Raw genomic sequence first — 27,840 nt, 5'->3', positions numbered from 1 at the left:
GGTTAAAATTACTTACCCAAAGTTTATTAGACTCTTTTTGGGTAAAAATTAACCAATGTTCTTTTCCCCATTTTAAACAACATTAATATCAGTACAGTGAAAGAGATGGCAAAAAAACTAGCAGTGATGAGCTTTTACTTACACAGCTACCCTCAACCTGCCTGCAGCAAGGACACATTTTGTTGTAGCACAGAGGTCTCTCTAACGAGAATGAGCTCCCTGAAGTTATTTAGTGTCATTTGGCTTTATAGCCCCTCTAGGATTTACACATATGGGATATTCAATAACTGTTGAATTAAAACTGTTCAAGCTTAGTAATTAATGATACCTAGGGTGCCTGGGTGAAGCAGTTGGTTGAGCATCTGACTCTTGGTTTTGGCTCAGGTTGTGATTTTGGAGTCACAGGATTGAGTACCTTGTTGGGTTCCACGCTCAGTGGGGAGTCTGCTTGAGATTCTCTCTCCCTCTCCCTCTGCCCTTCCTCCCTGTTCTTTTTAATAGATAAATAAATCTTTTTTTAAAACTTAAATTCCATTAGCCAACATAAAGTACATCATTGATGTACAGATGCAGAGTTCAGTTATTCATCAGCTGCATATAACACCAGTGCTCATTACATCACATGCCCTCCTTAATGCCCATCACCCAGTTACCCCATCCCCTACCCAGCTCCCTCCCAGCAACCCTCCATTTGTTTCTTAGAGTTAAGAGTCTCATGGTTTGTCTCCCTGATTTCTTTCCCTTCAGTTTCCCCTCCCTTCCTCTACAGTCCTCTGCACTGATTCTCAAGCCTATATAAGGAAGAATCACACCATGTTTAGCCAGTGAAAAGGACTAGTATTTAAAATATATTTTAATGAGAACACAATGATTTACATTTCTTAATACGAAACTGCTCTGGCCTTAGGACTTAACTGCTTCTGGGTCTATGTGGTTTAGATGCCACCGCACTAATTCCCCAGTGCTCTTGAGGCATGTGTTGGACATGTCCTCCTCTGCTGGAAGTCCTTGGGGTAACTTCAGGGGCTTGATCCTGTGACATAAAGAAATGCTTTTAGAATTATACCAGGTAACACATTTTTTAAAATGGCTGAAGTAACAAACAACAAACCTTATCAAATGTTTAACCACTTTCAGTTTTGCATTCACTGAAGGGATATTCTTATGAACTTGAGGAGTATGTGCCTACAGAGAAAGGAAACCATGTAATGGATTGGATTCAGAACAGATGGTCCCATATTTCAGCAAAATGTGAAAATGAAGGCCTATTATGTCTAAATCAAAGTTTCAAATAAATTACACTAAATAATATATTTAAACAAATGAAATAGTAAAAATACACCTTAAAGTTTAAGAATTATAAAATTTAAAGCAAATTTAAACCTCTCATAAGATGACTTAAATAGTTGCATACTTTTTCTAGTCCAAGCATCTTTATTGTATCTTTTTCCCAATATGGACGTCTTTTTGTACTTTTTATTCTGGTAACAATATGCAGTTTATGAGGGTGCTGTGGATCCCCACCATATTTTTCATGATCTGCAGGTGAAGGCTGAAATACCTAAGAAGGAAAAATTATAAATGGTAAATTTTCAACTTCTTTGTATGTATGTATTTCAACTTCTATGTATCTATGTGTCTAAGTATCTTTTTTTCTTAAAAAAAAAAAAAAAAAAAGACTACATAATGATCTCATCCCCAATCTTTCTGTAATCCTAGCCTCAAACTGAACATTTATATCCATTTGATTATTTAGATAGACAAAGTCTAATAATTTCATACTCTGAAAAAAGTATCACACAAAGATTGTTTTAAGACTGAAACAGGAGCAATCAAAGGACACTAAAAAGTTCAAATGCCTGGAGACTGTATTAGTACTAAAAAAGCTCAGCACAGCTGCATCCTCCACCCCATTCAAGCAGGGGAACAAAGAAAAGCTTACAATGACAGTAACACACAAGGATCATTAAAAAGTATGTACAAAGCACCAGAAGAGTACAAATGATTGCCTATGAAGGATTAGAAATGGGTCCACAGAACTGATTCTCTAAGAATCAAAAAGTTCCAGTAAACTATCCCATGGAAAACTTCCCTACATACATAAAATGTACTGAATAAGGATGTACATGGTAATACTATTTGTAATACTGAAAAATTTAAAGGCCACATCCATCTTCCTCATAGGATAACTATATGAATTACAATGCATACATTCTAAATAAAACTAAAACTAACAATAACAAAACCGAACAAAATATGATACAACTAAATAATGATGTATCCAATGGGATACAATGCTGCCATTAAAATAAGGTCTACTATCTTAGCAGCTACTAACTTTGAAGAATGGCCACAAAACATTCTTAAGCAAAAAAAATAATAATAATAATAAAAAATAAAATCCATACAACCATGTGTAATAGGATTTTTTTTTAAAAAGATTTTATTTATTTGAGAGAAAAAGCAGAGATAGAGAGCATGAGCAGGGAGAAAGGGCAGAGAGAAAAAGAGATGCAGACCCCCTGCATGACACAGGACTCAAACCCAGGACCCTGGGATCATGACCTGAACCAAAGTCAGAAACTTATCTAACTAAGCCATCCAGGCACCCCTGTAGTAGGCTCTTGGATTTGTTTCAACTGTATCAAAATACACAGGTTTGTATATATGATACATTACATAAATACTGATTCTAAGAAATCATGTTACACACACACACACACACACACACACACACACTTAGGTACCTATAAAGGTTTCAAAGATACTAGATTAAGAATCATACCTCCCAGGAATCACACACACAGAAGATGGCACTTTAATCAAAAAGCGTATAATTCAGGGGCACCTGGGTGGCTCAGTCATTAAGCATCTGCCTTCGGCTCAGGTCACGATCCCAGGGTCCTGGGATTAAGCCCCGCATCGGGTTCCCTGATCAGCAGGAAGCCTGCTTCTCCCCCTTCCACTCCCTCTGGTTGTGTTTCCTCGCTTACTATGTCTCTCTCTGTCAAAAAAAGGGGCATAAGATTCAATCATGAAAATAATACTGCAGAAACTTATCTGCTGAGAGGTTCCCACTATATTGCTAAATGAAGAAAGCAACTAGAAAAACATTATACATGAGATGATTCATATCTTTAAAAATATAAAACAGAAAAGGATGTGGAAGATATTAACAGTAGCTGTCTCCAGGTAGGTGGGATTAAGTATGCTTTTCAGTTGTTTTTGCTTGTTTGGATTTTCTAGGAGTTTTGAAGAGACCCAGGGTGAGAAGAATGGTGGAAGACAGAGGATGGGGCAGGCATCCCAAAGAAAAGGAGAGAAGAAAGAAAGAAACAGTGTAAAGAGCATGGAATACTTGGGAAAATCAAGTGGTTCTATGTGGCTAATGTAGGAAAAAAAACACGAAAAGCAATGTAGTTAGTATTTTCCAAAAGAACGGTATGTACAGATAAATCTAGCAGAGAAAACTCAAAGATCCCAAGTTGCAATATTCGATATAGAAGTGAACACAGAGCCACATCATGTCTGAGCAGGAAGAAGACTCACCGTTTTCTGAGGACAATGGTAATATGAAAACACAAACTATTAAGGCAAAAAACCATAAGCAGGAATAAAGAGATTCCAAGATGATAAAAACCCACTACTACAAAGGCCAGTAGTACATTTAAAAAGAAAAAAAAAATATTTAGATAAATTCCACCATGTTTTATTTAAACTCTACCCTACCACCAACCTCCACAAATTACTTAACATAAAAGTTTTCAATATTACAAAAGCAGGTACCTTTTAAAACATCACATGCTTAAAAAAATAGTAATGTTAACCCCCCTCTTCCAACCCTTATTCTTACTTTATCCGGAATTCTTGACTTGGTAAATTTGTGACGAATCCAATCCATGTAAATAAGAGACTCCATACCTTTTGTCATCGTCTAAAACATGATATAAAACATTTCTTTAAAGAACTCTGTCTAGTGCAGAAATCCATACCTACCAATTTTTAGGTGACAAGTCTGTTTTTACCTAACCTATAATTATCAAACATTTATCTCAGCCCCTTAGCTGAAAGAATATATTCATCTTACCACTAACATTAGAAAGCAAAAACCACATACAGATTTTCTGGTTTTTTTCCAAGATTTTCTTTAAATTCCAGTTTCTTAACATAGTGTACTCTTAGTTTCAGGTGTAGAATTTAGTGATTCATCACTTACTTACAACAGCTGGTACTCATTGCAAGTGCCCTCCTTAATTCCCATCACCCATTTAGCCCATCCCCTCCCCTCCAGTAACCCTCAGTTTGTTCTCTAGAGTTAAGAGTCTGTTTTCTGGTTTGCCCCTCTTTTCTCATTTCCCCTATGTTCTTCTGTTCTGTAACTTAAATTCCACGTATGAGTGAAATAGAGACTTCCTGACCAGGGGTTGCAATATTTTTCTGTAAAGGATCAAACAGGAAGTTATTTCCAGCTTAGGGGCTGCATGGTTTCCACTGCCAAGTCTCAACTCTGCTAATGGGGGACAAAAGCAACCCAGAACACTATGTAAATAAGTGGGCATGGCTACTTCCAATAAAGCCTGATTTACAGAAGTAGGTGGTAGACTGAATTTGACCTGCAGATGGTAGTTTGCCAACTCCTGCTCTATACAATGTGGAATAATAATCTTCAACAATACTCTGTAAAAAGAAATGAGTTTATGGTTTTCTTTCTAATCCCTATAATGCCATCATTCCTAGTTCCTATCTTTTTTCCCCTTCAGCAATCTTCAGTCCTGTTGCTCTCAGTTGGCTAAAGTGAAAGGATTCACTGCCAATGCTTCATATCTGGAAACTCCTCTCTGGATGGGCAATATTCACTCCCTTCATGCCTTCTCTGTCCTGCAGAGACCCATACATAATTAAAAAGTAGGAGTGAATGAGAGATGGAAAGGAAAAATATGGGCTTCTAATTCTGATTCTGTGCTTATCACCTGTGAGAAATGAGACACTTATCCTCTCAGAGAGTCAACTGCCTCAGCTATTTCAAAAGGAAATAATACTAACACCACAGAACTAATCTAAGGTTAAGGTAATGTATGTAAAGCACCTAACATTATTATCTATAGCCAGCAGCACACCTGTATCTAGACTCTGACCCTCATGAACAGATTAGGCTGAGCTGCTTAATTTCTGTAAGAAAGACTAGAAGGAAATACATGAAAATACAAGCATAAACGGTTTCTGGAGAGTGCATTTCTTCTTTCTGCTCTTCCATAGTTTTTTATTTTTCTATGATTGAAAATACAATGTTTTCATAACTGAAGACAATAAACCCTTAAACTTTTAAAAAGATTAAGGGGAAATCAACAGTGGACATTTTTTACCAGCATGTTCTCTAGGAAAAGACCTTTTGTGATGTCAAATCCCTAGTGATAAAACAGCAGAAAAATCATATATAAAACTGACCCTCAACATTAAAAAAAACTTATTATATAAAAAAAGGAACTTGTGCAGTTTAACTTGCTTGTTTTGTTAATTACAAAAGAGAAAGAAACAGTTCTTAAGGAATTAAAAAAAAAGAGAGAGAGAGAGAAAACTTGAAAAGAAACACTTACTTGGAGTCTGCCTGGGGGCCTCTGAACTATTGAGCGCAAAATCCCCGCCATGAGTGTGGTGACGGTTTTCTTCTGAGGCTACGACAAGCAGAAAATAGATCCGTGGGTCAAATGTGTCTTAGAAATTGACAGTTAATTAACTTGGAAATCAAGTTAATTATAAACTTGATTTAAGTCTCACAGTGAAATCTTATTATTTTAATAAAATAAAGGTAAGAATTAAGTTATAATAAATATGTTACTTGGAGTTCAGCAAAGCCATAGGTAGTAACTATACATTAACCACATCCCATTTTTGCCAGATGAGTTAGAACCTAAGTTGACTCAACAAAAATGGGTAAAGGAGGTTATTATTATTTAAAAATTTTCTTCAACAATGAGCACAAAGAATGCTTTGTTATAGAATCAGAAAATGGAAGGGCTAGAAGGGACTGAAGAAATCCTGACTCCTAGAACTAGAATGAACAACCTTCTTATGTGAAAAATGAAAAATCAATCATTTACCCAAGGGCATCCAGCAATCCAAGGAGTATACGGACTGGAGCCCAATTCTAGTTCCTAGTCCAGTGCATTTTCACTAAATCATAACCCCTTTCTGATAAAAAGTAAACCATAACTTCCTTTTTTGCATATTTGTATTTTTAAACTATTCTTATATTTCTATGATGTAAAGTCATGTTAATCTAGACACAAATAATTACAACTACTATACTGATATATACTTTAAAACAGAAAAGATTAGGTTTATGAAGTACATGTATATTTTGGATAGATTATTTAATTTGTGTGCTTCAATTTTCTCCCAAAAGAAAGAATATAATACCTAACTTGCAAATGAGTTATTCTAAAAACTCCTAAAACAGTATTTAGCACATAAGAAGCCCTCAATAAATGGTAGCTTTTACTATAACAAAAATATTAAATTATTACAAAACCGTAATAAGAATACTCTAACACACTAAAATAGGATATAATGCTGTATTTCAGTGAATCCACCAGATTCTGACTCATTCAAGCTCTGCAAGTCTTTCCTGTGATGTGGACAAAGCAATGAAGTTGTGGGAATCAATGCAAGGTGTCCCATTAAAAGAGCCAGACTTCAGAAAAATTTTTAGCAACTGAACCAGTCTCTCAAAATTACGTATTCAGTTTTAGAAGAGTTAACTACCAAATCCTTAGCCATGAAAGCAGAATTTTGTCTTATTCACTTTCTACTCTCATCATCTAGCACAGTATCTTATGAACAGCAGGCACCCAGTGTTTGTTTCTGAATGTCTGAGTCAAATAATGGGTTAGAGCTATGGTCTGCTCAACTCAGAATTCAGAAGTACATCAAAATATCTTGACTCTCATTCCGACTTCAGACTTCAAACACTATCACACAGCATAACAATTTCTAGTTCAAATCAGCATCTAGTTCAAATCATCAGCCACTGCTTGGCTGGTTGTTTATATATATTTTGTATCAAGGCTCTTAAAAGAGATGCTTAATTTTCCTTAGAAGAGATGCTTATTTAATCCTCCCACCCTTCAATCAAATAGGTTATGATAAAGTATTTACCATACTTCTTCCTCCCAAGTTAAACAATATACTAACCCAACTCATCTGGTTTCACACTTCGTTACTTTTTTCTTATCACTTAAATTTCTTTCTTTTTTCTTTTTTTTTTTTAATCACTTAAATTTCAACAAAGGCCTCCTCAATGGCCTTCTGGCTTCCATTCTAACTTCCCTAAGATCTCCTCTCCATGGCAGCAATCATCTAATTAAAATCCTAAATCAGATCATGTCAACTCCTTTTCTCAAAACCTTCCAGTGAGCCAGCCTTTCTCACCGTTGGATTAAGAAGTAACATATAAGCAAGAGGAAAAAGCCAGAAAAATCCACGTGATCCAATGCCACAGATTAGAGTCTGAGCTCATGTTTAGCTAAATATAGTGATGGATAAAGAAATAATCACAGACATGTATGTACACGCGGGTTAGCTCTGTTAGCTAAGAAGACCAAAAAGCAATGGCATCCCAGTAGCAATGAGCATACCCAGCACCCTGATCTTAGCATTCTCTAATAAAAGAAAAAATGGCTGATTGGAGGGCTATAGCAGGGAATATACAAACACAAGCATCTTGTAGCACTAGAAAGGGACCAATCAAAAAATCAAAATGATGGGAGCATGTCAAAGGGACATAGGAAAAGAGCTCCCAGTGGCTAAAGCTGGACCAATATGAGCAACAAAGTAAGTAACAAAGTATTGGCTTTGTCCAAACTATAAATAACCATTTCCACACTCATATAAATGAAGAAGTAAATCAATGGGAGAGAACAAATCTCCCTTAGAGAATTCCAAATAACTTATGCAGATATTTCCCTCTCAAAAAGGTGGAGAAAAACCACTCATCTCTTAAGTATAAGCTATGCTTAATAACTTGCTCCCTGAGTACAGTATAGAAAGGGGGAAAATAACATTATACTAGAGAAACCTCACAAACACTGTCTGCCAGGTGATCACGGTTAATATCAACTGTTATAAAAGTCAAGCTGATAGCATGTACACTTGATACGATGGAATGAGAATGGCACTTCTTATCTGTGGTTTTCTTCCCCAAAACGCCTAACACCAGGCTGAGAGAAAAACATCAAACTCCATTTGAAGGACATTGTGAAAAATACTTAACCAGTACCTCGTCAAATACCTGAGTGCCTTAAAACTGTCAAGGTCACCAAAAACAAGGAAAGTGAGATACTACCATAGTCAAGAGGAGCCTAAGGAGCCAGGACGACTAAATGGGATTCTGGACCAGTTAAAGGACATATAGTAAACACTAAGAAATCTGAATGAAGTATGAACTTTGGTTAATATGTATCAGTATTGATTCATCAATTATAACACATACGTACCATACTAATGTAAGATACTAATAAAAGGGGAGATCAGGTGTGAGGTATATAGGAACTCTGTACTATCTTCACAACTTTCCCATAAACCTAAAATTATTCTAAAATAAAAAAGTTAATTTATTAAATACCCAAAAAGCTTTAATGCATGAGAGTGACAGCCAGTCCTTAACCCCCACCTTTAGGACTTCATCTCCAATCACTCTTAATCAATACACACACTGGCCCCCTTACAGGTCCTCCAAGTTGCCAGGCAGCCATGCTCCTTTGGACTGGCTGTTCTTTCTCCTGGAATCCTCCTGATATTCATACTTAATTCTCTTAGTTCCTTCAATTCTTGGCTCAAATCTTTTCTCAGTGGGGCCTACCCTGATTCCATTATTCAATATTTTGACGGACCCCCAAATTGTCAGACTTCTTACTCCCCTTGATTCTCTTTCCATAGCACTTATCTTCTAACACAGTTTATTAGGTTTGTTGTTTACTGTCTGTCTCCACCCAGGAACATGTTAATTCCACAAGGACAATAATTTTTATATTTTATTTTGTTTTTGGTCTGCCCTGTCTCTTCACAGAGGTATCCCAAGCATATAACTAAAGCAACACCTGTCATGGACCAAGCACACAATCGGTTTTTGTTGAACTAAGTTTAATTCACTGGCTTCAGAAGGAACAACAGTCAAAAGTTATAAGTTCTAATAAAAAGTAAAGATTATTGTTAATAATAAGGCACACAACTCTTGGACCTTGAAGTAACCATACCATCTTCTACTGTACAATAACTTCTCTTGCACCGATGCAAAAGAAGAATACATACGTCATGAGAAATATGATCCCTTTTCCATTAAAAAAAGGAAAAAAAAGAATGTGGGTATATAGAGAAAACCTCTGGAAGGCTATCAGTAAGCAAAATGTTAACATACCCCTGCGGGGAAGGCTATGAAGGCGATTTTCCGCTCCCAGTTAATGTCTGAATAGTTTTAGACATCTATTTAACGACAAATGGAGGGGAAACACTACTGAAAATGCACAACACAGAATTTCCCTTTCAATAAACCGAGATCTCTGAGGGCAATAAATGTCTCTTCTTTTAATTCCTTATGCCTATCAAGTAATAAACAGTCCTCCTCCTCATCCGCGCCTCCTGCCAGAACAGGCCGCTGTGGCTAGGTGGTGATCGAAAACATGGCTGCAAAATTACAGCTTTTGGTAAAACGGTCAATTTTTTAACTGCCAACCCTGTAAGTTTTTGCCTTTTAAAATGCAATTAGGTAAGATTTTATCTTTATTAACAAAATTTAAAAAGTTACGCTGACCCCCAGTGGGAAACCGAAATAATAAAACAGAAGCAAAGAAACTGCTCAAACCAAACTGAATCCCCTTCCTCACTAAGCTATCCCGCCTAGGCGGCCCGGCCCTCGGGCTCCAAGAGTCAGGCTCAACAAGCCGAGGGGCTCGGGAACTGGGAAAGAGCATCCGGTCGACCACCGGCTTTTCGCGAGGCCATGGGACAGTACATGGGCGCAGGGCCATTTCGATTCCTGCGACCCGCAAACTCAGAATCCAACAGGAAAACCAGCCGGCATCTCCATAGCGTTCCCACGTACGTACTTCGAGAAAAAATGCAAAACTCCGCCATTCATTCCCCTCTCACCACCCACCGCTCAACCTGGCTCAAACCGAACCTACTCACCGAGTGAAAAGTGAACAGTGTTAAGATCACCAAGCGCTACACCCAACCCCAGCCGTCACAGCGCGCACCGATGGCGAAAACACGCACTTTTAGTTCCGGCTTTGTCCCGCCCACTCACGGGCCAGAAAAAGAGCGCAGGCGCACTGGTGTCACGTGCTCGCCCCCGGAAGCGCGACCGGCTGGCTCGGGTTTGGGGGCGGGGGAGAGTTTCGGAGCTATGGCGAAGTCCGGGAGAGAGGTGGATACCCAGAGCGTGGCTGCGTTCACCGTGTTAAAGCGGGCGGTGGAGCTAGACTCGGAGTCCCGGTACCAGCAGGCTCTGGTTTGTTACCAAGAGGGGATAGACCTGCTCATGCAGGTTCTGAGAGGTGAGCAGGGAGCCGTGGAGAGAGGATTAGAAGAAAGGAACTGGATCCCGCTGTATCTGGGGCGGAGTGAAAGTTAAAGATCCTTCTGTGAAAGGAAGCAAATACAGAAGGTGGATATTCTACAGAACAAGTGGACTGGTTTCTTTTATATCTTTAATAGATTGATGTCATCAAAAAAGGGACAGTACTTTAGATTTTTGAGAGACAGAATAAAATGTAATATATAAACTTTCATAGGACTAGTTTTGAGCAAAATGTAAAAGACATTTTTGGATCAGTTTGGAAAGTTTCAGTATGGATTGGGTAACACTCAAATTACTGACTTTGTTAAGCACTATGGTATTTTTGAAAACTGTCTTTGGTTTTTAGAGATGTAGACTGAAGTGTCCTGGGAAGAATTTGTCATGATGGCTGAATTTAATTTTAAGGAAAAAAACAACAACAACTCAGTTGGAGCAAATGTGGCAAAATGCCACCCAAATCTACATGATGGGTAATAAGGGTGTTCATTACACTATGATTACTTTTCTGTTTAGACATTTTGATTAGAAGTAAACAAAAATAAAATCATGTAGCGGTAAAAGAAAAAACATTTGTAAGAAACGTGTGTACTGAATTTCAGTGGGAGAAATGCATAGGATTGTGGGTGGGGCAGCGAGACTTTATCTGTCCCGTAATTATTCAATTTTGAGAAGTACCCAAACAACCATTAACAGCTAGTACAATCCCTGGCCTGTAGTAGACACCCAGTAATTAGGTATTAAACTGATTTTAGACTGACCTCTGCTCCACACCCTCTGGGGCTTCCAGTCTGGCCCAAGATCTCCCCATTGTGCCTTTTAGCTTAAGTGTTACAGAAGCTTTGAAAAGACAGCAGAGAGTGGGGTGCTTTGGTCAGATCTGTGAAACTACAGGGGTGTCTGGGTGACTCAGTTGGTTAAGCGTCTGACTTCAGCTCAGGTCATGATATTGGGGTTCTGAGATAGAGCAGCCCACTGGATTCCACACTCAGCTAGCTGAGACTCTGCTTCTCCTTCTCCTTCTGCCCCTCCCCCCACTCCTGCGTGCCCATACTCTCTCAAAATCCTACAAAAAAAAAGAACTATAAAACTGCTTTGGGAAAGCCCATTTGATGATGATAATGATGGTGATGATAAGAGTAATTATCATTTATAAGTGCTGAGTGGTGGCACTGTGCCGACTACATCAAAATCATGATCTTGTTTCATCCCTACAATTGTCCTATAAAGTAGGAGGTGATGTTATCCTCATTTGCAGCATAACATTAAGCTTTTCAGTTCCACCACAATTAGTTGGGTCACAATTGGAGCCCAGAGTTTTAAAGACTCAGGTATACTGACTGCCAAAAAGACAGTGTACCATGTTGGTCAGGTGGAGCCCTGCTAAAGTTCTGGTGTTTTAGGATTGTCTGTTGGAACACTGCTCAAGTTCTGGCACTCTGGGAATCTGAATCAGGAGAATCACAGTTTTGCAGCAGTGTGCTCTGCTGATGCTATGTGGAATTTAAGAAACAAGCAAAAGAAAACGAAAAAAGAGGGAGGCAAACCAAGAAACAGACTCGTAACTATAGAGAATAAACTGATGGGAGTTTAAAAATGAAATTATTATGGAAAATATAAGCAATATCAAAAGGATGGAATGAAGAAACTAGAAGTGAGTTGGTGACTGGGTTTTGGGGGGTGGGGCTTGGGGTAAGATTTTATTGATAATGTATATTTTAAAAATACCTTACATTTTTGGGGTGGCTGGGAAAATGATTGAACATAAACTATGATGGGGAAGTCTGAAAGAGAAGCTGGTTTTGTGGAAGAAAGATAGATATTGTTTGCTGTGTTTTGATATGCTAAGATTTCAGGCTTGTGGTTGATTAGACAAAATAGTTCTCAGATCAGGTTTGACATGTAATAAGCCCCCTTTGTCACCTTTCCAAGTTTGGGGTCCCTGCCAGTGAGTCACAATTTCAGAATCTCCACTCCTATATAAAGCTGTTTCAGAGGCTTAGTGTAAAAAATGAAGGTCTTGTGTGATCTGGGCAAATTTGAGCCCATTTGTGCATTTTAGGACTGAAGCAAACCATGTCTAAGGATAGGAAATTTGTAGAAGACTTGAGAAACTGGAAATAATGCCTGTACTAACTAGAAAAACCCTTTGGAAATTTGAGAATGTATTTTTTAATTTGTAGGTACCAAAGATGACACAAAGAAATCTAATCTCAGAAAGCAAATTACTGGCTACATGGATAGAGCAGAAATAGTGAAGAAATACTTGGATCAAGAAAAAGAAGGTAAAGAGGCTGATTTACAGAATGTGTCTATAAGCTATTGCGACAAAGCCCATTTCCTGCCTTGTTTCTTGCTCTTTTTGGAACTCTTTGTGGTCTGGACCGTTTAAGCCTAGAGGTTTACTCTGCATTTCCACTTCCCTATACATAATCTATTCTTAACTATTTTGGGGGGATCCCGGGGGAGGGTGGTTTTCACATACCTTGTTGAGAATCTGATGAGAGCTATACATACTGCAAACTCTGCATGCTGTTTTAAGGAATTCACAGATCCCCATGAAGCTTAGTGTGAACTGCAGTTGAAAGAATACTGCACAGAAATAGGGAATGTAAATCCTGTATTTTATTTGTATTTCCCTTTAGAAAAGGACCAAAATGTTGAAGTAGCTAAAGAAACTCCTGGAACCTCTTCAGGTTTTTGCTGTGAATCAAAACATTTCAGGAGTTAAGTATTCCTAATGACTAGAGGTGCCGTAGGTGTCCTTCCCTACTTAGTAGTCTTATTCTTGGTTGCAGCTCAGGTCTTGATCTCAGGGTTGTGAGATTGAGCCCTGTGTTGGGCTCTGTGCACAGACAGCATAGAGTCTGCTTAAGATTCTCTCTCCCTCTGCCTCTCCCCGCACCCTGCTCTAAATAAATAAATAAGTAAGTAAAATCTTCAAAAGATCCATTAAAAAAAAAAAAAACACATTAGTGACTCCAGCCCTCAGCTTCTCTTCTTCACTGTCCTTATACAGCACCCCCCCACCTTCCTAGTATTCTATATGAGCCCATACCATGGGTATCCCCCTCCCCAAGCTCCTCTGTTGGGTTGGAATAAAATAGTGTTTTCTTCACCCTAAATTGAAATGTACAATGAAATTTCCTTTTAGAACATGGGTGAAATATAGTACCATCAGCATTGTGTTTTGAATACATTGGCTTGAAAACTGATGCATAGTTGCTAATATTATATTTGTGGAAACATTAGGAACAGAATCCAAACTTCTGGTTTTTAAATAAACTTTAAATATGCAACCATCATATAAATTAGGAACTGCCATTAGGGGTCATATTGTTAAAAAAAATCTTAAGGATCTGTGATAATGAATTAATAATTATTCATTTGGAAGGAAAAAACAATGGAACTATTTTACTATTTTACTGATCTATTTTATTTATCTATTTTATCTATTTACTATTTTACTGATCCAATGACTAGGATTAGTCATTGGCTTGGGTTGTTAAGAAGTGCTATAAATTTCTGCTTAAAATATTCTCTGTAAGTTCTAAGAAAGATTTCTAAATTCCATATAATACTGCATTTACATGTTTCATACTTTAACTATTAAATTGAGGATATAAAAAGACTTAAATCTGAAGAGGACAAGGTAGCCCCCGAGTTCTAGCTTATGGTTCTCCTCACGGTGACAGAATGTAAGCTATCATACATCTAGGCTTCTCTTGAATCAACTGCCTGGTCTATAGGATTCAACTCAAGAACATGTTCCAGGAAATTTCTGGAACTTTCCTACTTGGCCTCCATGAAGATAGAAGTCACTTAGGGAATTGTTTGCCTTATTTATCTCTGTGTATAGCATCTTCTGTTATCCCTCGTATATCTGTAGTAGGTATTCAGATATGTTTGCTGAGTGGAGAAGTTAAGAAAATGAACTTGTACCTGATCCTGATTAATCACTGTATGTAAATATGTGTAAAAAGAAAATAAATGGTCGCTGATTTTATTATTATTTTATTATTGAACTTTATTATTGTTTTATTATTTGAAATTATTATTGAAACAATTATTTTGTAGATGGAAAATATCACGAGCAGATTAAAATAGAAGAGAATTCAACAGGTTTCAGTTATGAGTCGCTTTTTCAAAAATACCTTAATGAAACAGTTACAGAAGTTTGGATACAAGATCCTTATATTAGACAGATTCATCAGGTAAGTGAAGTGTACAAAAATATGATGAAATGTTATTTAAAATGTATGAGTTAGTAATAACTTATCCCAATGTCTTTCAGCTATATAACTTTCTTCGATTTTGTGAGATGCTTATTAAGAAACCATGTAAAGTAAAAACTATTCATCTTCTCACCTCTCTGGATGAAGTAGGTATCTGGAAGCATTTACTCTTTCTTCGTTAACTTTATTCAGTTACGAGATGTAGTTTGAGCAAGGAAAATGTGGACACACTTCAGCTAGAACTATTTCTTTGGGAATTATCTAACAAAGGCCTGAAATACCTGCCAAGAAATATTGTTGATTTTTTTCTGATTTTGTTTTACCTTGGTTTGGCCACTTTGCTAAACTCTCAGATTCAAGTAGCTCATCAGTTTAGTCTCTTATATGTACCAGGAGATGATCACATGCCTGCACTATAGGTAATTTTGTCTCTTCTTTACCACTGATTGTATCTCTTTTTCTTGATTTATTGTATTGGCCTTTGGGTGGATCATAGCATGATAGTGAGCATTTCCATCTTGATTTTTACTTAAATAGGAATGCTTCTAAATAAACCAGATTCCTAGGATTAATTTGAAAAGAAAGCAGCCCCATCTGAATAACTAAACAGCATTACTAAAACACATTTTAGGAGAAAGGACAGAATTGTGTTATGTACATGTTAGAAAAAAACATTTTCATAAAAACAAGTGCTATTAAACTGCTTCATACTCTGGTTAATAGACTTTGAAACTAGTATAGGATCTTTCCCATTTTAATTCATCCATGATACACATTGCACAGCTTAATAATAATTTAAAATACTAGTAACTGAACAGAAAATTGTATTTTTCCTATTAACAGGGTAGTGGGAAACAGCAGCAAAGTAGTGGTCTGCAAGAAATAAAAGAGTCACTCCAGAATCATGGGGTGCTGTTGGAAATAGAATATTCTTCTTCAGTTCATGACCGAGAAATTAGGTTAGTGTATACCAATATTTTAATTTTTATGCTGTTGAAAATACTCATTTTTATTTATTTTAATACATTTATATAATTGTATATAAATATTCAGTTTATTAAAATTCTAAGTAAAGCTCAATTTTAGTATCTTTTTACTTTTGAGAAAAAAAAATCTGGCTTATTATGTCTGAGTTCATAATGGAATTCATAATGGAATAAAGTTTACGTGTTCTATTTCATGTGAGAAGAGGAAGTACTTTTCTATTCAAGTACATAGTGTTATGGTATTGGAATAATTTTCTGGTGATAATATTTAATATTATGATTTTAGTATTCTTACAGTTTATTAAATAATCTCATAGGTGTGATAGTATGCGACAGTGTCTAGAAGGAAACAGTATATGCATGTATTTTAGTAGTGTGTTCCTCTGTTTAGCACAGTGGCTTTCATACGTTTACAGTAACTGCACCCTTAGTTTTAATGAAAACTTAAGCACAACCTAAATGCAGAGCAGGTGAAAATGCAGTGCTGTGGTTGAAGCAGAGGTCGGGATCCAGAGCTCTTCTTGCTTATGTCCTCCATCTCTAGGTAGGGGAACCCCTGTAACACCATAGTCTGCCTGAATACACATAGCAAAACAGGAAGGTTTTGTCAGAAATCTGAAATTCAAAGTAAGATTTAATTGAATTGTCACACTTGTTACTGGCTAATCAAATCAATTAATGGTTTCTTTGGATATTTTTATTTCATTGTAGACATAGCCCATGAGTAACCCCTGGTTTGGTTCAACTCATAGCACTGCAGAAAGTGATTTTCTTTGTTAGGAGGAAATGTTGCTGGTGCTTGCTACACTACACCTTTGATAACTGTCTGACCTAAATATCTGGAATATAATACTGTATACTATTTTAATAGGTTTAATAATGGATGGATGATTAAGATTGGAAGGGGACTTGACTATTTTAAGAAACCACAGGTAGGACATAGTCTTACGAGTATGTTATACTCTTTTTGTATCATTTTAACAACATGGCTGTGGGTATTTTTAATTTAAAAAAAAACTCTTTTCTTCTCTTCTTAGAGTCGTTTTTCCCTTGGATATTGTGATTTTGATTTAAGACCATGTCATGAAACAACAGTGGACATTTTTCATAATAAGCACACAAAAAAAATATGATGGGTAGCAGCTTAATTTGCATTATATATTTCTATTTTAAGCGAATATTGATTTTGTTACTTTGGACAGATCATTCCTATAATTATGAATTTAACAATAAATTTTTACATTTCTACTAATTTATGGATCCATTTTTCAGTTATGTAACCAATCCTAAATATTTTTATAAATACATTATTCAGTAGATTTACAGCATTTTCCAGTCACAAGGTTAATTTGAACATTTTACTAGCTTTTCTCTTATTTGACTGTTGGAGAATGAATCAATAAATAATGAGCACCAATTATGAAATGAATTGGATGTTAATCTTGCCCAGGGAATTTAGCATCTAGGAGGAAAAATCATGGATTAGAGTATTCTTTTAAGAGTCAGATGGGCTTGTGGGTCTAATAACCAGGAAAAAAATGTTAATTTTATTACAATTATGTGTCCCTGTTAGAAATTCACCAACATTCATTTATCCGGTATCACCTTACTCCATAAAGGCAAATCAATCTGCTTAGTTACGCAGATACATTTTGTAGTTTATTCAGCCTTGGTTGGCACATTTGTAAAGCTTTGCAGCTTATAATCAACTGTTCTGGGTAAGCTTATCCATCCAGATGCCAGTTGACTGGTTGGGGATGAGGACTAGGTTCCATGGAGATAGGCTGGGATTGGGGATAAAGGTAGAAGTAACGGGCAGTCCAGAAGCTTAAAGAATAAGCTAAGCCAGTCTGTGGAAGGAAATAGAAGTACTCGTGTTGGGGAATACATGCATATAAACATCATATCTGGAGAAGACTGAAGATTACCTTCAAGATTAAATAGTGTGGAGGACCAAAGCCAGGTAGAAGCCATGGGAATAAGGTCAGGCAGAGTGGTCCTGGGTGACTTGGACACCAGGTTTATGTTTTACCTCTGGGAGCCAGCAGTCACCTGACTGAGTTGACATAAAAGACCAACAAGGGATTCCAGAAAAGTTCCTAATGTTTTTGTTTAATGTTTTCAGGTTCAGGTGCTGATAATGCTGAACCTGAAAAGTCTCAAGCCAGTTTGTCAAGCTTTTTCATATGGAAATTCAGGGTCTCAGGAGAGCAAGTGTTGGACTTAATCAGAAGTTACTTTCTGCAAAGTGTTGTAGCTTATTTTGCCAGGTACCCATCAGGATGTGGAAGTAGAAGGGCTTTTCATTCAGGTGAGAACATGTATTAGACCTCCTCCTTTTTATGTTAAAATAACCACTCTGATTTCTTCTAGAGCATGTGAATCTATCGCTATAGAGATTCAGCAGTCCACAACCTTATGAAATTAACTTTGGGTTAACCAGCCCACATAGGGATACTGCCTAAGAGGTACTGATATTTAAGGAAGGGCACCTATTCATTATTTATAGTAATGGATAAAGCAATAATGCATCCATTATTCTAGATATTTGAAATCTATCCCCAGATCCAATTAAAACATTAGAAGACTACCATATGCAAGTTACTTATTAAATACATCAAGAAATGTGCAAGAACTGTATGAGAAAACTGTAAACTTTATAGAAGAATGTAAAAGAGAACTAGGAAAGACAATTATATTCTTGAATGGGAAGGCTTAATAAGATGTTATTTCTTCCTAATTTGTAAATTAAATGACAAAGAGACTAACACTAGGAGACTTGTTTGATGAGCCTAGAGACAAAAAGTTATAATATATTTTTTTAAAGTATGGGCATAAGAATGGACAGATCAGTGGGGTAGAGTAAAGAGTCTAGAAACACCTGAGAGAGAAAGTAAATGTGTATATGGGTCCTTAATGCACAACAAAGGTATGATTCATATTAGTGGGGTAAAGTAGACTATTCAATAAATGTTTGGGAAAAAACATTAGATCTCTACCTCACATAGAGGTTATTCTGTTAAAGAGCTAATTAAATGAAAAAAAATTTTTTTTCCCTAAGATTTTATCTATTTGGGAGAAAGAGAACATGAGAGAGAGAGAGACAGATCACAAGGGCAGAGATATAGAGGGAAAAGCAGGCTCCCTGCTGAGCAGGGAGCCTGATGTGGGACTCCATCCCAGGACTCTGGGATCATGACCTGACCCAAGGCAGATGCTTAATTGACTGAGCCATCCAGGTGCCCTGAAAAAAAAGTTAACGCTCCACTAAATATACTAAGTATAACACAAAACCGAGGAATTATCAAGGAAAGGAAAAGGCAAAAGATTTGATCATGTAAATATTGAAAACTTGAGAACCATAAAAAGTTATGATGACATCAAATTTATAGCATATAGAGAAAGGGTTAATAGTACTGATATATAAGGAAGATAGCCAGATTTTCCAGAAGTGAATTCAATCTTGCCTCCCTTAGCCTTACCAAGGACTTTGCCCTTTGAGCAATCTTTTCCTCTCTGCTGCATTGTTTCTGCCAGTACAGACCTGCCCAGCCAAGATACCACCCACCCTAATTCTTTGTTCTTTGTGAACAAACTCCCTAAAGTTCTCTATACAATTTTTTCCCATTTCCTTACCACGTATTAGTACTTCAGTGCACTTTAACCAGGCTACCCAATCATTCCACTGAAATTCCTCTTGTCAAGGTCACCAATGACTTCCATTATTACCATATCTGGTGGGTATGTCCTAACCTTCATATTACTTGAACTTTCAGGAGTATTTGACCCAATTGGCCACTCCCTTCTTAAAGTTCTTAAATTCCATGAAACATGCTTTCCTTCTCCTCCATCCTATCTTTTAAGTATTGGTATTCTCCTAAATTAGGTATTAAGTAGAGCCACTTTTTTTTTTAAATTACACTCTCCCTCATGTGATTATACCAGTAATTTCTTATTGAAAAGCCACAGAAACTGCTCTTACCTGATGCAAGCAAAAAAGAGATTATAAAGATAGTGGGTATTTCCGACCATCACCCCAAGAGGTACAGACTGGGCCTTGGAAGTTCTGCAGTGAAAAAACCCGTATCTAGAATCACATCACAGAACTAATTGTTGGTACCACTGCTGACCCCAAGGTAGCCTGAACTTTAAGTAGCCATATTACCACTTCTATCACTTAAATTATTGGGCACTTAAACGCTGCCATGCTTAGCACCTCTACCCCAGAAATTCAGGCCCTGGTACTACTGCCAGAGAAGGGTTTTCCCCACCCCAGGTTCACTTCATCATGTTCCATTCAGAGTCTGAAGCAAGTACATCAGATTGGTCTAAGTCATGTACCATCACCCTAGATTCAAAAGAGGCTTAGGAAGAGAGTACAGTGAAAATCTCAGTTTCCATAGAGGGGAGTGTTGTTGGTTTTCAACCTCTGGAGTTCCCCAGGTGAAATTCAAAACTGGCATCCATACACTCAGGGAAAGGAGAGACTGAAGAAAGAGGCAGACCACTCCAGATTGGTAGGTGGGATTTAATAAGCAATGGAACTTACAAATGAGGCTTGTCTTGGGTGGCTACAAGATAAGTAATCTCTGCACATGCCGTGGAGAGGTGCTCAAGAGTTCATGGAGGCCTTGATGGGATACAAGTCACATACACAATCTGGATAGTCTCAGTAACATATTATTCTCTCAAAGCTGAGTCCATGAAGTGGCTTCTAGTGTGGGAGCACTGGGCAGAACACACATTCCAAGGATGGGGAGGGTGTAAAGAGCCTCTGATTGCCCATATCCAGTTCAGGGGTCAACTGCAGTCACATCCTCTTGACGTCTCCAACAGGTGGGTTCTGCCTTGCAGTAAGGTTTTTTAAGTTGGAGAATTCCTCAAAGAGTGAGGGGACTCAGGTGCCAAACACTTATGCTTTAAGATGAATATAAAGGTTCACAAGTATCCATTTTCATGACTTAAAATACTATGTATATGCTGTCACCTAAATATATAAATTAAGCCAAAACTTTCCTTGGAGCTGTGATCCTATAAATTCAGCTGCCTATTTGGCATTTCTTCTGGCATTTCAGAAGCACACAGTCATTTCAAATACAGGATGCTGCAACCAAACTTTAGAAACACATTCCCCCACTGGGAATGGGATGGGAGCATCCATCCAGTTGCTCAAATAAGAAATCTAGGAATCGTTCTTGATTCCTCATCTCCTTTATCCTCATATGGAAGCAATCAGAAAATTCTGTGGACTCTCACTGCAAAACATACCTTTTCTATTCCAGGTGATGTTTGTTAAATTTCCCTTTTGGAACTTGAAGCCTCTTTCACCTTTCACCTGATGATATCCTCGCTTTTAAGAAACAAATGATATCAGAAAAGCATGAATGCTTTATTGCCCCAAAGCACATCATACCAGGTTTTTATGCCTTTCTTGGAAAGCAATTTTAACATGTTGCAGCAAATGTAATGCATAAAAAATATGCCCATGAGAAATCTCTTCAGAATTGTTTATTTGCTATTTAGTATTGCTGGAGAAGAACAGAAGGACCTGCCTATGAAACCTAACTCAAATGAAGAATGGTTAGACTGCCAATTATGTTTGTCCCAGGAGCCCCTTGAAAAGTAAAATCCTCTTCACTTATTCTACTCCCACACTGAGAGAACCAGTTACAGGCAAAACCCTGTGTGTCTACTCCTATCCCTCCCCTTCTTCATAAAAAAAAAAGGGTGAGATGTGGATCCACTCAGTTACAAGAAAAGAGCTCATAAGAGCTAGATTCACGTGTTAAAATCCTAACCCCCAGTACCTTAGAATGTAACTGTATTTGGAGATAAGGTCTTCAAAGAGTTATAGTTAAAATGATGTCTTTAGAGTGGACCCTAATCCAGTAAGATTGGTGTCCTTATAAGAAGTGGAAATTTTGACACAGATGTGCACGCTCAGAGGAAACCTAACAGCACCCCAGTTGGTGTTAAAGGTTAATGTGCTTCAAGCTTATGCGCTTCTTGCTTGTTGTCCTAAATCCCAGTTTATAGCAGTACTAACCTACTTCCTTTAAGATCCTGCACACTGAGGAACCTGAGGAACAAAGAACCAGACTTTCCAGAAGATAAGGCTTGACCACACTCAAAAATAGCCACCACTGACCAGGGCATCCTCAGTAAGAGACATATGGGAGCCTTGATTCCTGGTACAGGGGGAGGAGTCCATACTGCCTTGCCAGGATATGGCTCGTTGGGCTGCAGGGGCATCCTTTACTGAGAAACACTTAGGAGCCTTGACTATTGGTAGAGCAGAGGATTCTGTAAGATTTTTAGAGGACCGATGATTAACTGCTGAGCACCAGCTTCTCCTGCACATAGCACCCCTCACCATTTCCTGCACCTTCCCTTTTAAAAATGTATTTCCCCTAGACAGGAAAGATGGTCTTTGAGACGTTAATCTCCCATTTTTCCACGTTGCCAACTTCTTCAATAAAGCAACCTTTACTTTTCCACCAAGACTTACCTCTTGAGTATTGCCTTTGGAGCGGTGAGTTTGGAACTGGCTCCCTGTCTGATAACAGAAAGACCATGTGAGGATACAGCAAGAAGGCAGCTATCTGCAGGCCAAGGAGAGAGGCCACAGGAGACACCAAACCCATTCAGCACTTTGATCTTGGACTTCCCGGCCTCCAGAACTGTGAGAAAATACATTTTTATTGTTTAAGCCACATAATTTGTGGTATTTTGTTATGGCAGCCCTAGCAAACTAATATACACTGCTTTATTGTTTCCCTTTAAAAGAAATCAGAATGAAACCTTGTCCTGAAAATGGAAGTCATCCTTAATTTTTGACAAAGGCTTAACACAATGTCAGCATCTCTCCACGGATACTGCCAGCATTACCTCTGCTGGGATTCCTGCAGTAGTCTCCCAAAAGGCTTTCTCCTTCCTGTCTTGTCTTCCTCCAATCCATTCTCCACAGGGCAGATGGAAGAGTCTGTAACAACTGCAGTATCATTGCACTTAAAATAAGATCTATGTCTACCTTGAGCTATCTGTCCCTACATGATCTGGTCTCTTTTCTCTCCATCCTCATCTTGCTCCATTCTCCCCCTTGTTCTCACACTTCAATTTGCTTATACTTCCTTTGCAATTACCTTTTACCTGCTTTAGGGCTCTCTGAATTCTGTTGTGTGGTAGAGTATACTTTAGAAAAATGTTTGCAATAAGATCTCTCAGACCCAGTAGTAATTTTTATAATGACTTTGACATTCCTCCCCTGAAGAGGTAGTTATCGATCTTCTCTCCTCTTGGATTTGGGTGCATGTGAGACTATACAAGTTGCTTCCAAGATAAGATATAAAAGGAAATCGTTTCTGTTAGGCTTTCTTGAGTCACTTGTTCTGGGAATCCAGCTACCATGCTGTGAGGAAGTTCAGGCAGCCTTGATTAGGCCCAAGTGGAAAGGAATTGAAGCCCTCAACCTATAGGTCCAGCTGAGCTCCCAGGCAACTGCCAGCACCAACTTGCCAGCCATGTGAGCCATCTTGAAACAGGTATTTCCAGCTCTTTAGGCTGTCCTAGCCCATGCCACTGGATCATACGCACTATCCCCATGAAAGCTCAAATTGTAGATTCGTGAATAAAAATGTTGTTTTAAGCCACTAAGTTTTGGAGTGGTTTGTTAAGAGGCAATAAATAACTGACAAAACTGGGAATGCTCTCCTCCCCATTCCACTCTGCTTGGCTGCTTCTCATTCTTCAGGTCTCCATTTCAATGTCCTCTCCCTGATAGCTCTAGCTAGGTAGCCCCTATTATTGTCTGTTTTAACTACCTGGGCTTTTCTTGCCTTATAATTATATACTGATTTGTTTGTGTTAGGCTCATTTTTTTTTAAACTCCAGGCTTGACCTATTAATGGTGATAAAATCATTTTTAAAAGGTGAAATAAAACCAAATATAAAATGTCAAGTAAGTAAATAGCATAGGATAAGCATTGCATTGTAAAACTTGTTAGGTATAGATAATATCTGTGCTAGTACATTATATAAAACATATTTTTTTACTCTAGTTTTTAAGGAGTTTGATATATAAATTGTCGATTCCTGAGCTCAGTAAGTCTCTTTCACTCACAATGAACATCCAACAACTACAAAGTACCTGGCACATAGTAAGCATTCAGAAAACACACATTAAATACTGTAGAAGTCAGAGGAGTATGTGAGTGAACTATAGAAACACAAAGTGGTTGTCGGCGATGTTACTCCTTGAAGAAATTTGGCAATGAGAAGATGTAGAGATACAACAAAACCTTAAGCAAGGATTTTGGGGAGAGGAGACATGAGCATGTTCATTCACTATGTGTGAGGATCCAGTAAGTGGAGACCGAAAACGTAAGATAAAAAAGATAAACATTTAATAGTAGAAGGCCCAAAAAGGTTGGAAAGGACAAAGATCCAGGTACAACTAGCTTTAAGGGAAAGGTGTTATTTGAGAACTAATGAGAAATGTTGAGAGGAAATGGGGTGCAGAAGGAGCTCATTTATGAAGGCTTCCATTGTCAAATTATGAGTCAAGGTTTGTGACAAGAGGAGTGGAGTTCTGAGTTTAAGTGGAAACACTTATGAATAAGGCCTCTGAAACATGAGGGAGTCAATGGAGAGGAACTGAATCTGACACCAATAAAGGATAAATATAAATATGAAATTGGGTTAATTTGCATGATTATATGAATTTTCTTCCACCATTGCCTGCCATCTGGGTATAACAGGAGTAAAAATTCAGCTGATGGAATAATAATAAAACAAAGGCCATTGTAGGTCAAGAGAGAAAAGCAAATGAGAATGCTGGTAAGATAAGACAGTATACTTGAAAGAATTCAGGGTTGGATAGGAAGGGAGATGAAGCCAGAGATTTTGAGGGTTAAGGGCTTAGAAAAGTGCAATGGGTTTAATTTAACGGGAGAGGACAGTGGATGAGAAAGTACAGCTGATACTTGAATAATGTGGGGGTTAGAGGTGCTGACCATGGCACAGTTGAAAATCCACATAAAACTTTGACTCCCCCAAAACGTAACTAGTAGCCTACTGAACAGCAGCCTGACTAGTAACCATCAAGACATATTTTGTATGTATTATATACTGTATTCTTACAATGAAGCTAGAAAAAATGTTACTTAAAATTCATAAGAGAGGGGCCCCTGGGTATCTCAGTCGGGTGGGCGTCTGCCTTTGGCTCGGGTCATGATCTCAGGGTCCTGGGATTGAGTCCCACATTGGGCTCCCTGCTCTGTGGGGATCCTGCTTCTCCCTCTCACTCTACCTCTCCCCCTGCTTATGCTCTCTCTCTCTCTCTCAGATAAATAAAATATTTTTTAAAAAATCATAAGTGGGGGCACCTGGGTGGCTCAGTGGGTTGAGCCTCTGCCTTCAGCTTGGGTCATGATCTCAGGTCCTGGGATTGAGCCCCGTGTCGGGCTCTCTGCTCGGCAGGGAGCCTGCTTCCCCGCCTCTCTCTGCCTGCCCCTCTGCCTACTTGTGATCTCTCTCTCTCAAATAAATAAAATCTTTTTAAAAAATCGTAAGAGAAAATACATTTATAGTACTGTAAAACATCTACATGTAATTGAAACCATGCAGTTCAAACCCACTATTCAAGGGTCAACCGTATAATTAAAAGGAAGAATTTTAGAGTTTAAATTATCAGAGGTGACAAGAAGCCTGGGTTATATTCCTTAGAGGTAAAAAAAAGAACTAACTCAGAGATCATAGTGTTGAGTATCATATACACCCCCATGATGGTAACAGAAAAAGGAGCAGATATATGTGTGCTAGGTGAAAAAAAAGTCATTGAAAAAAGAGGACTTAAGAAAACACAGACTAGGTGACAATTCCTAACAGCGAATAGTCACTGAAAGAGACCAAGTCTTTTTAAAGAGACATACGATGAGGGTGCCTGGCTGGCTCAGTTGGTAGAGCATATGACTCTTGATCTCTTGATCAGGGTTGTGAGTTCAAGCCCCATGTTGGGTGTAGAGATTACTTTTTAAAAAAAGACACACAATGTACCTTAAACATTTTATTTTCTCATAAAATTGTTAATATTAAGAAATTTATTTGGAATCACATTATTCCCTTAATTTTTTCACAGAGAATATTCCATCTATTGTGTAGTTCATCATCTTCTGGACATGTTCTATGTAAAATATTTGTTAGCATAGTAATTTCATTTGGGCAGAACTTACTGCCAATAAAATTTGAATTTAATTTGTCACATATTTCCAGTGGCAACCAATGATCAGGTGCTTCAATATTACAGATTTGAATCCTTCCATCCTTTATGTCTATAAATATTTTAATTTCCAAGTGTGACTGTTCATATAATACATTAAAGGAAGTGTTTATACTAAACTTTGGAGTTTTGCCATATATCCACTCCCAGGTCTGTAGTTCTCTGGCTTTGTTATTTATTCCAGGAAACAGGGTCTCATCTGTTGGGTTTATTAGGTTGATCTGATTATCAATTTGATGATAAGCAGCATACTCTGCTGCAATAGCATTCATGAGTACTTCGCAGGTCAGAGTGGGATCTTTTTCCAAAAGATTTTTTACTATGGAAGGTATGCTTGCAGTGGCATTGCTCCTGATCCCTTGGTAAGGGCTCTTCAGCAAAGATGACAAGGAGGTCCTATCGGTACTACATAATAAAGTGCAATGGTGATACGCAGTAGTCCGGCCAATCTTAGAAGCTGTTCCTGAGATTTTAAACTGTCCATCTAGCAAAAGGTCACATCTTTTGGTGGCCTGTATATCCAGCTGGGGTTGGACAGCATTCAGAGCCCTCACAACTAATTTTAGATTCTGCATTCTGTCGTACATTTTTTTGGTTGTAAAAAAAGTCAAATTGATATTACCCATATCATGGTAGACTGTTCCTCCTCCACTTCTTCTCCGAGCCAGTTTCACACCTTCTTCTCTCATCAGATTAAGGTTGCATTCCTGCCAAGGATTCTGATGCCTGCCTATTACAACAGAGGGAGAATTTCTCCACAAGAAAAGAACCGGCTTGCCTTCTAGATTCACATGGTCATGGATCCAGTCTTCTACAGCCAGATTTTGATAAATATCACTGGAAACTGACTGGAAAATGAGCCCACTTTTTACTTTGTTTTTAAACCCAGCTGCTGGGACCTTGAGGTTACGAAGTAACTGGAAGCAGTTCTTCATGGAAAATGGGATCAGCATGCTTTTAAAAATGGAAGACTTGGGCACCTGGGTGGCTCAGTTGGTTAAGCATCTGCCTTTGGCTCAGCTCATGATCCCAGGGTCTTGGGATCAAGTCCCGCATTGGGCTCCCTCATAAGTGGGGAGCCTGGTTCTCCCTCTCCTTCTGCCGCTCCCCTGCTTGTTCTGTCAATAAATAAATAAAATCTTAAATAAATAAAAAATTTAAAAAATTTTAAAAAAATCTTAAATAAAAATAAAAGTGGAAGACAAATTCATCGATTGGGAAAAAGAAAAACTATTTTCTAGCTATTGATTCTTGGTCATTTTAGGTAAACTTCCCAAGTATCCAGCCACTTTTCTTGTCTTTTAGCTTTATCCTTAGTCTTTAGCAACTCTATAACAGAGTACTTAATGAAAATAAACAAAGATAAACCTCAAATAATTTCAGTTGAAACAAAGGGCACAGATTTTTTAAACAATAAATCTGCAAATTCATTATTTAATATCTCAAAGTAAAACAAATTATCTTGAATTCACAGGTAATACATGTTCATTGAGAAAAATGAGAAAATACATATAAAAAGCAAAATAAAAGGAATCCATAATACCACCCTCTGTGGATAACCACAGTTCACACTTTGGTGTGTACCTGTTTTTTTCTGTGCATGTGTAAACACACACACCCCCAAATTGGAACCATACTGTTATTTCAATGTTAAAGCTATTTTTATATCAGCTTTAATGTGTAATATCTCATTGTCATATATACCACAATTTACTACCAGATCAGTCTCTTAGTTTGTAATTTTAGGTTGTTTATAGTTTTCTGGTGTTATCA

The 27,840-nt window shown here is 37.8% G+C and overlaps 3 protein-coding genes across 6 annotated transcripts; 1 reads left to right on the top strand and 2 right to left on the bottom strand.

The window, feature by feature from the left end:
• Positions 1–835: 835 nt before the first annotated feature.
• MRPL30 (mitochondrial ribosomal protein L30) lies at positions 836–10,305 on the bottom strand. Its single transcript, XM_080812616.1, has 6 exons — positions 10,183–10,305; positions 5,595–5,672; positions 3,854–3,934; positions 1,415–1,561; positions 1,112–1,185; positions 836–1,033 (listed from the first exon to the last, which is right to left on the bottom strand). The coding sequence occupies exons 2-6, from the start codon at positions 5,643–5,645 to the stop codon at positions 904–906; spliced, it is 483 nt and encodes a 160-aa protein (XP_080668742.1). The 5' UTR covers positions 5,646–5,672; positions 10,183–10,305; the 3' UTR covers positions 836–903.
• Positions 10,306–10,341: 36 nt separating this feature from the next.
• On the top strand, positions 10,342–27,209 carry MITD1 (microtubule interacting and trafficking domain containing 1). Of its 4 annotated transcripts, none has more exons than XR_013967339.1 (8): positions 10,387–10,550; positions 12,754–12,855; positions 14,648–14,784; positions 14,865–14,951; positions 15,649–15,764; positions 16,663–16,723; positions 17,917–18,102; positions 26,760–27,209. XR_013967339.1 is itself a non-coding variant. In XM_080812615.1 (7 exons), exons 1-7 carry the CDS (start codon positions 10,400–10,402, stop codon positions 16,922–16,924), a joined length of 750 nt encoding a protein of 249 aa, XP_080668741.1. In that variant the 5' UTR covers positions 10,342–10,399; the 3' UTR covers positions 16,925–17,218. The 4 variants fall into 4 exon arrangements, 2 of the variants coding, with proteins under 2 accessions (XP_080668741.1, XP_080668740.1); XR_013967340.1 differs by lacking the exon at positions 26,760–27,209 and adding an exon at positions 21,074–21,279; XM_080812615.1 differs by lacking the exons at positions 17,917–18,102; positions 26,760–27,209 and adding an exon at positions 16,829–17,218 and having other exon boundaries at positions 10,342–10,550.
• Positions 25,845–27,020, bottom strand: LIPT1 (lipoyltransferase 1; the record flags this gene model as incomplete). Its single annotated transcript, XM_080812612.1, has 1 exon — positions 25,845–27,020. One exon carries the CDS (start codon positions 27,018–27,020, stop codon positions 25,899–25,901), a length of 1,122 nt encoding a protein of 373 aa, XP_080668738.1. The 3' UTR covers positions 25,845–25,898.
• Positions 27,210–27,840: the final 631 nt, after the last annotated feature.

The sequence above is a fragment of the Martes martes genome (genome assembly GCF_963455335.1).
Source record: "Martes martes genome assembly, chromosome: 9".
NCBI lineage: Eukaryota > Metazoa > Chordata > Mammalia > Carnivora > Mustelidae > Martes > Martes martes.
This window is presented reverse-complemented; position numbering and strand designations above follow the sequence as displayed.

Coding starts and splice junctions, on each gene's coding strand:
- MRPL30 (XM_080812616.1), bottom strand. CDS start 5,645: ATGGCGGGGATTTTGCGCTCAATAGTTCAGAGGCCCCCAGGCAGACTC. Junction 1,562..3,853: donor AGTCAAGAATTCCGGATAAA/GTAAGAATAAGG, acceptor TTTCCTTCTTAG/GTATTTCAGCCTTCACCTGC. Junction 1,034..1,111: donor GTGGTTAAACATTTGATAAG/GTTTGTTGTTTG, acceptor TTTATGTCACAG/GATCAAGCCCCTGAAGTTAC.
- MITD1 (XM_080812614.1), top strand. CDS start 10,400: ATGGCGAAGTCCGGGAGAGAGGTGGATACCCAGAGCGTGGCTGCGTTC. Junction 14,952..15,648: donor TTCTCACCTCTCTGGATGAA/GTAGGTATCTGG, acceptor TCCTATTAACAG/GGTAGTGGGAAACAGCAGCA. Junction 16,724..17,916: donor ACTATTTTAAGAAACCACAG/GTAGGACATAGT, acceptor TAATGTTTTCAG/GTTCAGGTGCTGATAATGCT.